The 9,166-nt window shown below is 44.1% G+C and overlaps 1 protein-coding gene across 5 annotated transcripts; it reads right to left on the bottom strand.

Moving 5' to 3' along the window:
- Positions 1–263: 263 nt before the first annotated feature.
- On the bottom strand, positions 264–8,050 carry LOC144068939 (sortilin). Of its 5 annotated transcripts, none has more exons than XM_077593909.1 (20): positions 7,754–8,050; positions 6,876–6,938; positions 6,729–6,805; positions 6,575–6,671; positions 6,336–6,503; positions 6,136–6,209; positions 5,999–6,045; positions 5,798–5,934; positions 5,653–5,736; positions 5,508–5,568; positions 4,855–5,007; positions 4,691–4,788; positions 4,234–4,336; positions 3,990–4,164; positions 1,656–1,849; positions 1,404–1,596; positions 931–1,195; positions 756–862; positions 550–667; positions 264–462 (listed from the first exon to the last, which is right to left on the bottom strand). In XM_077593909.1, the coding sequence occupies exons 1-20, from the start codon at positions 7,940–7,942 to the stop codon at positions 445–447; spliced, it is 2,421 nt and encodes an 806-aa protein (XP_077450035.1). In that variant the 5' UTR covers positions 7,943–8,050; the 3' UTR covers positions 264–444. The 5 variants fall into 5 exon arrangements, 4 of the variants coding, with proteins under 4 accessions (XP_077450035.1, XP_077450037.1, XP_077450033.1 ...); XM_077593911.1 differs by having other exon boundaries at positions 4,234–4,333; XM_077593907.1 differs by having other exon boundaries at positions 3,990–4,336.
- Positions 8,051–9,166: the final 1,116 nt, after the last annotated feature.

Raw genomic sequence — 9,166 nt, 5'->3', positions numbered from 1 at the left:
TGGTATTACACGTTACGTTTTGAGCGCTCAAACAGAAAAAAAACACAGAACTTGTCATTTTTTCTTTCGGTATCTTAACTCATTGCCTGCCACTGACATCGATGTACGTCCAATTCATTTAAGCATGGGAAACTGAATGCTCATCTTCAAATGCCATTGGCGGCGCAAGACGTCTAATTTATTTTGACTCAGAGAGATTGGCAGCTATAAGTCACTGGACGTCTGGCGCCATCCCCCGCAGCCAAAGTTAATTTGTCCACAAATTCAATTCAATAATTTATCAGTCATTTATATAAAACAAGATCAACAAGCAAAGCTTTCAATATTAAAATAAAAAAAAACTTCAGATCAAGACTGAAAGACTGAAATGGATATCAATAAATAAAGCTATTTGATTTGGTCTTGGCTCTTCAGATCCACTTAAGCATCAGACCAATAATAGTTTCATTGTAGAAGAGTAAGCTGAAAAAGAGAAACATCCCTGTCAATGTAAAATGTTTTAGAATTTAATATATGTATATCAAAGTCGACAAAATTAGTGGTTGTTACGTTATCCGAGTCCAGCGCACAGGCCGTTCCGTTGCTACTGTTGCCACTTCCTGGATCGCATGTGGCTCCATTGCAATCATCTTGAATCTGGAGATTGGAGAAGCGATACTCTGGTTCCCTGCAGGGGGACAGTATAAAACAATGGTTGGCCGTCATGTCCCTAGAAAACTAAGCGGTGTTCCCAGGCGTGGGACGGCTTGGTTCACCTGCGCCGATCACCCCCTCTCCTAACGGTGACCAAAGCACAAATGACGGCAGCCAGGACCACGACGCCTGCCCCGGCGCACACCAGTATCAGTACCAGCCTTTCTCGCTAGAAACCCAAAGACAGCTCTAAATATATATGAGCAGAAAGAGTTTGAGGATCTTAAAGCTCCTCACCGATGTGTCAAAGTGCGTGACTGGCACGGTGAAGTGGGCAGCGGGTGCGTCTTGGCTGGGTTTAACACCACAAGGTCTGATGATTGTCTGGACTTCCAACTGAGAAGAAAATCCCCCCTCGCAGCGATCACTGGGGACTTTGCGATAGCCTGCCGTAAGGAGTTCGTCTTCCTCTCCGTTCAGGCACATCTCCAAAGTTTTGGTGTGCACGTCGGGCTGTCGCACACACTCTGATGTGTTCACGTGGCGCTGATATCCGTAATCACTGTTTGAAACAAGTTTCTTTAGTATACTACTACTAGTACTTTTGCCCTCAAATGATTATTTCATTTCCTGCATCAATTGTTTTTATTTAATTTTGGGATTTTTCATGTGATGTACAGCACTTGTGTCAAATTGTGCTATGCCATTATATTTGCCTTGTCTTGCCTAATATGACTGCTTCACAGATCTATTTGTTTTGCGATTCTCACCACAAAAAATCTTCCCTGGTACACTGGCACTGGCGTTCCTTCTTTACCATGATGTAGCCACGACCATTCCGACACATGGCTTTTTTCTTCCGCCTCCGGTATGTCTCCTTGACGCCGAGGAGGCAGCCATCCCGTTCGGAAGCACCTCCCTCAGTTAAGTGCGCTAACCACTCTTCATAATCCTCATCATTACCTGAAACAATGTCATCTGAATGTCTTGGTGGGTTGCTCTTAAGGTTAACTTCAACTCACATTCTCTGGTGATGAGGCTCTGGAAGTCAATGGTGACAGCGACCCACATGGGTTGGTCGTCGTCCTCGGGACGAAAGCCCCATACGCTGACGCTCATGGCCTTGGTGCCTGGTTCGGAAGCCAAGCCGGCAAAAAAGAAGGGCTGCTCGGTGAAATTGTACGACTTCCAGCAGTGACCCTCATCCGACGAGAACCTGAGACACAGAGAATAATTATACAGTGCCGTGAAAAAGTATTTGCCCCTTCCTGATTTCTGTTTTTTTCCGATATTTATCATACACAAAGGTTTTAGATCATCAAACCATTTTAGTACGACACAGGAACAAGCCAAGGAAAGAGAAAATGCAGTTTCTAAATGATGATTTTATTTACCAAGGCAGAAAAAGTTAAAAACTTACAAACCATCTGTGATAAAGTAATTGCCCACTGAACCTAATAATGGGTTGTGCCCCCTTTGGCAGCAATAACTGAAATCAAGCGTTTACGATAATTTGTGATGAGTCTTTCACAATGTTTTGGAGGAATTTTGGCCCACTCTTCTGTGCAGAATTGTTCAATTCTGCAATATTAGAGGGCTTTCAGGCATGAACAGCCTATTTCAGATCACACCACAACCTCAATAGGATTTAAATCCAGACTTTGACTTGGCCACTCCAAAACCTTCACTTTTTTTTGCCATTCGTTGTCATGTTGCATGGTCCAAGAGCATTTGAGTTTGAGCACACAAACTGATGGCCAGACGTTCTTCTTCAAAATTTGGTGGCAGACAGCAACATTCATTCTTCCATCAATTACAGCAAGTCATCCTGGTCCTGAGGTAACAAAGCAGCCCTACACCATCACACTGTCACCACCATGCTTCACTGTTGGTATAGTATTCTTTTGATTGAATGCTGTGCCATTTTTGCCAAAAGTAACAGGCCACACCCCTTCCAATAAGTTCAACTTTTGACTCATCAGTCCACAGAATGTTCTTCTAAAAGTGCAGAGGATCATCAAGATGTTTTTTGGCAAACGTAAGACGAACCTTTATATCCTTTTTGGACAGCAATGGTTTTCGCCTTGGACCTCTGCCGTGGATGCTAGCTTTGGCCTATTGTTTTCTTATAGTAGAGTTATGAACATTGACCTTAACTAAGGCCAACAAGGCCTGTAGTTCTTTTGATGTTTTTCTAGGTTCTTTTGCGACCTCCTGAACGAGTCGTCGTCGTCGCAATTTTGGAGTAATTTTAGCTGGCCAACCACTCCGAGGAAGGTTTGCCACTGTTCCCAGTTTTCCCCATATGTGGATAATAGCTCTGACAGTTGTTCGCTGGAGCCCCAAAGTCTTGGAAATGCCTTTCTAACTTTTTCCATACTGATAGAGGTCCATCACTTTTTTCACATTAGTTCTTGAATTTCTTTGGATCGTGGCATGATGCTCTGATCTTGTAGCCTACTTCACTTTGTCTGACACATTCTATGTAAGTGTTTTCTTGATTAAACATGTGGTGGTAATCAGGTGTGGGTGTGGGTGTGGCCTCTGAAATTGAACTCAGGTTTCCTACAATTGTGATTACCTAGTCACACTTATTTTGATTTAACAAAGGGGGGCAATTACTTTTTCACAGAAGGGCAGACAAGTTTGTAATTTTTTCTGCTTTGGTAGCAAATTAAATTTAGAAACTGCATTTTCTCTTTCCTTGGGGTGTCTCTGTGTCATACGAAAATTGATTTTCTGGTCTGAAACCTCTGTGTGGTAAATAACGCATTTTGTCGCATAAAAGCCATATTTGTAATAAAAAAAATGATGAATGAATCGAGGGTACGGCTTATATGTGCACAAGACTTTCAGCATTGCTATACTGTTTCACCAGTGGATGTTGGCAAATTAACATGTACCATTTTTGGGTTATTTTCTGTTTTGCAGTAAGAAAACAACCATTACTGGATGAAGTTCCTTATGATATTGACCCTAAGATGTGCTTTTGATTCATGCATTATCTCAGAAATACCACATGCGATGATTTTTCTCAAGATTTTGCCTTCAAAGTAACACATTTGTACTCTTTATCAAAACCATGAATATGATGGTGAAAGTTGTGACTCAGGGGGCAGCTCATATGCAAGAAATTGTAAAATTCAATGATTTTAAGGTAATTTTAAGGGTGCGGCTTATATGTGGGGGTGGCTTATGTGCGAGAAAATACGGTATGCAAAAAACAAAGAAATCATGAAGGGGGAAAATACTTTTTCACAGCACTGTATCTCAGACGATGGACTGAAAAACACCAGTCACGTTGGTCAGAGGCCAGTTTGCAACCCTGAAACAGAAAGCAAAAGCGACAACCGTACTTGATGGTCGTAACTTGGCCTTCACGCTGTGCCTCCACGGCTACAACAAGCCCACCAGAGTCGAGTATGCTGTAGTGGTGGGGACCCTTGAGCGTGCCCCTCCAATTGTAACCCCCGTCGGAGGACACGAACACATCAGGATTCTGCCACGATGCCAGGCAGTCACCTACCGTCCCTACAAGCAGAGGAGAGTTACAAGCCATGAGAAACACTGTGCTAAGATATGGAAGCGGCGACCGATTACCGTGTGCGATAACTAGACCAACAGCAGTGGGCTCAGATAGGAGGAGCATGGGGATTATGCGATTCATGCGACTGTGTTCCCCGTGAATATGAAGGTTGCACTGCTAAAAACAGTGATTAATGGTTTAGAGCAGGGGTCGGGAACCTTTTCGACAGAGAGAGCCATAAACAATTCATACTTTCAAATATTATGCCTTAAGAGCCATACACAGAATTTAAAAGTAAACATACATGAAATTATGTGCATTTTTAAATTCATTTCACCATTTTAAGGTAGAAAAAGTATCCTATTGGTGCGTTTGGGAATCAACTCTCACTGACGGTTTCCATATTTTTAACTCACAGGTTAGCGGAGAGCCATATGCACCCATCAAAAGAGCCCAAGCCATAGGTTCCCTACCCCTGGTTTAGAGAAATGTATGTGCATACAAGACATGTTTGAACGGCAGCTCACACACATTCTTTACTTCCTTTCCACATTCCACATTCTGAGGTTTGGAAAGCTGATGCCACGTTCCTCCACGATTGAATGAAATGACTGATCTGATTCGTCCATCTGGAACAGCAAATGTACAGAATAACATCTTGTCAACGGCTAGTTAAATATGACACGGGTACCGACCTTTGTCCAGTTTATTGGTGAGGTAGACGCCACGGAGGGAAGTAATGTTGCGGAAATCACTTTTGCGCTGCCCGTCAAACAAGTGGCGCTCCAGGGATTTAGAGAATAGGATGCCACGGTCATCCGACGTGTACATGGTCCCAAAGTAGGTCTCTATAGGAATTAACATTGATGTTGCATGACTTTTAGTCCATGCCATAAATATGTCATGCGCAGCTTGAGGACAAGGTCAGTTTAAAAGGGCGACAAACACATTAGAAGTGTGTTTGTTTGTGCTCTTGTGTTACACCCTGATCTCCAGATATGCTTGTCAGCCTTTTGTCACATAACCCATACCACTGTCGACAAAAGTTAAAGCCCCCTGCATATCTCCGCTTCTTATCTAAGGTCCTGTCAACTTAACAGCAGTATTTTTTTTAAATTGATGGAGTAGTGGACATTTTAAAAGATTAAAGGGGTTTGGACAGAATGTAGAAAAAAGGTGGATAGAAATGAAATACTGTCCAGCTGGCAAAGACTGTGAGGATGAGAATGATTTGTCAGCAATCCCTCAAACTCGTGAAACCAGATCAGTCTTTGCTGTCAAGCTTTTCCATAACAAAAGAAAAAATAGCCTGTTTATGCCAAGTTTGGAACTCTTTATGCCTTTGTACCTCCTGGATTGTCCACGTGCATGAAGAGCATGTCCTCATCTCCATCTAAGATGGAGTAAAACTGCAAACGCACACAAATGGAGACGATGGTATGATAATGTGGAATTGAGATGACTAATTTCATTCTTAGAACCAAAAGGTTCACCTGTTCAGTTGAGGCAGACGGGAGTAACGCTCGACTGAAGGTGTTTCCTTGGTCGGATGAGAAGTACATGACCCTCGGCGATCGCTGGGAGGAAAATGACATAAATGCATCGCCCGCAGCGGCGTTTCCTTTGACGATATCTCACCGTATCCTCCATGACAGAGAAGAAGAGAAAAGCGCCGATGTAGCCGAAACTGTAGACGTCCTCGTGAATGGTGGTGAAGGTCTTCCCAAGGTCTTTGGTCCTCTTCAGCTGCATGTCGCCCCTCTCCTCTGCGTCCACTAAAACGACAGGAGGTCATATTCTTTTATGGAGATAAGATAAATGACCATTTGGTGCTCTTACTTGTGTCTGCTTTTCTGCAGCTAAAGAACAAATTGACACCAGCACCCCTAGAGAAAGCAAAAAGAAATGCTTTCTAAAAATGACTTTATTTTCCAAGCCTTTGGTTTCTGTCCGTCTCGTTTCCTGTTGATTCTCACCATGAGAAAGAATGCACTCCATCATGCACCTTTGTCCACGTGGCGCCAAAGTCCAGCGAGAGCCAGAGAGCACCCTGTGAATTCAGATGAGGAACACATTGGCCGTGTTTACCCTCTTCTCTCCAAGGCGTGACATGTGTGCCCTTGCAATAGTGTTGTCGGTTTCTTTACAAGTAGAGCAAACACACTACATGACTCACGTCGATGCTGAGCGCCACCAGCAAGCTAGGGTTGAGGAAGTGGTAGTTCATGGGCTGAAACAGGTGGAAGGGGAGTTGAACAAAGTGAAAGGTGGCACCGGCATCTGTAGAGGTGAAAATGACGCCCCCCGGATAGTCCACCACCGGTGTGTCAGCTGTTAGTATCACCTGTTCCATACATTGAGAAGTGTCAAGGACTCCCGCCATATTGATTGTCAAAAACTTTGAATCCAACTCACAGAACTTCCTGGTCCAACGCTGACGCCAAACTCCTCTTTGATAAAAGTGTGGTTGATGCTGGATGAGATGTCGTGGAAGGACTTGCCGTAATCCGTACTGGGACGGGAAAATGTGCTTAGACTACAATAAATCTTGTTTTTGTTCAACACTCACCTCCTATAAAGGCGTGAGGAGCCTCCTTCAAGGAAAGTGTCTATGGCCGCACTGATTGTGGACAACACCAATACGACCTAGACGATAGATGCTTGCTTATATTGTGTGTCACATAGTTGCAGCGTGGTGTTTTGTTGCAACCCTCACCCCTGTATCGTCTCCCACCCAAGTGAGAATCACGTGGGAGCCGTCATCACCATTAAAGCCCGTCTAAAGAGCAAAAACAAACAGCACAGTGCATCAAATTGTTCATACGTAGCCCTTTAAAGTCGATACGAGGTACACAATATATTTGCTACACTTGTATAAGTGGTGTGGCCCGGCGGTTGAGTGGTTAGCGCATCGGCCTCACAGCTTTGGGGTCCTGGGTTCAAACCCAGGTCAGTCCACCTGTGTGGAGTTTGCATGTTCTCCACGGGCCTGCGTGGGTTTTCTCCAGGAACTCCGATTTCCTCCCACATTCCAAAAACATGCATGGTAGGCTGATTGGACACTCTAAATGTCCCCTACTTATGAGTGTGAGCGTGAATGGTTTTTCATCTCCTTGTGCCCTCCGATCGGCTGGCCGCCAATTCAGGGTGTTCCCCGCCTCTGGCCCGAAGTCAGCTGGGATGGGCTCCAGCACCCCCCGCAAACATTGCGAGGATAAAGCGGTTCAGAAAATGAATGAATGTTTAAGTGTTCAAAGGTATCTTGAGAACACTATTAAGAATGTGAACTGCACAGCACATACAAAAATTGGCATTTTTTGTGATTTTTTTCTTCCAAGAATCAAGGCGAAAGCAAACAATCATTTTAATCGCCTGCTTTATTATGCCTCTATGTTCAAATGTAGCATTCTAATTCTGATTTATACTCATGGAAAAAGTGTGAAAATAATCCAACTATATCAATAAAATAAATCCAAAGTAAAAAAGTTCACTTAATATTGCATAAGCCGATAGAACTTCAAAGGACCACAAAATAGACCACAGCCCTCGGGTTGTGAACCAAAGTTTTTAGGAATTTAAAGAACAATACATTACCTCGTGCGTGTTGTCATCCAGAACTTGATGCTCGTCGGGTGTTAGTGTGAGCCGGCATGATTCGAATGCAGGACCACTAGAAGCCCTGGAGCTGCCCGCAGAAGTCGAGGCGCCCCGCCGGGAAAGCGTGCGCGCCTCGGTCCCGATTTGGAGCAGAACGCAGAGCGCAGCGACCCGCCTCCAGATCATGACCGGTGTCTGAACCACTCAGAAGCCCCAGAAGAAGTGTCCGCAGGCGACAGTGTGTGCTGCGAGTGGCGGCGGGGGAGAACCAGACGAGGCAGGTCCGTGTTGGGACTGGGAATGGTGGAGGGAACGGCTCATTTGCATACAAACTGCTGCGTCCTCACCGGCAGGTGTTGGAGCCCGCATCCCCTTCCCCCATTTAGCGCACATGGGCCATGTGTGACCTTAAACTAAACATGTGGGCTCCACTTGAGGAACAATTCTACATTTAAACGTAACACTTATCGTTTTAAGACACAAAACGGAAATTCTAAGCAAGATTCAACTTCTGCGGACCACTCGTTTTTCTCAATCTTTCCCGCTTGAATATTTTTTCCCGTAGGAGTATATATCATAGACACAAGTGTCCACAACAGTGCACTTCACTTTCCCCTTATAGCCTGAATATACTACAGTCGGAAACAACGGTGGTGGCGGCCTTGGGGCCTTTTTTGTAACCTTTTGCATGGATTTGTATGCCAAAAAAAGAGTTCTTGTTGCAGACAAAGTAGAGCCGTTGATCCAACAGTTAAATGTCTTATTGACAACTTTATTCAAACAGTACCACCAAAGGTTGCATTCCATCTCCAGCATAGTGTTGATCCTGAACGTACATTAGGGCTCCAACCGAGTCAGCCAGACTAAAGATGAAAGCGAAAATGGCCATGGCTATTCCGAATAAGTAGATCTTTAGAACAGCTAGATTCTAGCAGTGAAGTAGGCTGCAAGATCAGAGCATCATGCCACGATCCATCATGGATCCATGTGAGCAACAACAAGGCTGTTGTAAAAGAAAATATGAATTCTCAGATCATACAAATATACAGGAAAAAACATATAATAATAATCGGACATAGGCCCTGTCGTCATCATCAACAACAAAAAGCCTACTTGTCATCACACCCAGAAACTGCGTATGACGAAATTGGTGGTGCATCTCCATAAGCTGTGTTTACTCGGCAAAAGACCTAAATAAGTGATAGTTACGGACTTGTAATTTGGCATTCTGCTGTTATGGATACAGGTCACTTACCTCTCACTGTCTTTCACTTACCTTCAGTCAGCTAGTAGGAGGCAGATCACCACCCAAACATCTTTCCATATTACCTCAGAAGGGAATGTGTGTTGTGTTACCGCAAATTTAGAGTTCTGATGGATGTGGGGAAAAAACTGTCCTTAAGCCTATTT

This window comes from Stigmatopora argus, chromosome 23, assembly GCF_051989625.1.
Source record: "Stigmatopora argus isolate UIUO_Sarg chromosome 23, RoL_Sarg_1.0, whole genome shotgun sequence".
In the NCBI taxonomy this organism is placed as follows: domain Eukaryota; kingdom Metazoa; phylum Chordata; class Actinopteri; order Syngnathiformes; family Syngnathidae; genus Stigmatopora; species Stigmatopora argus.
Note: the sequence above shows the minus strand (reverse complement) of the source record. Positions and strands in the feature narration are given on the sequence as shown.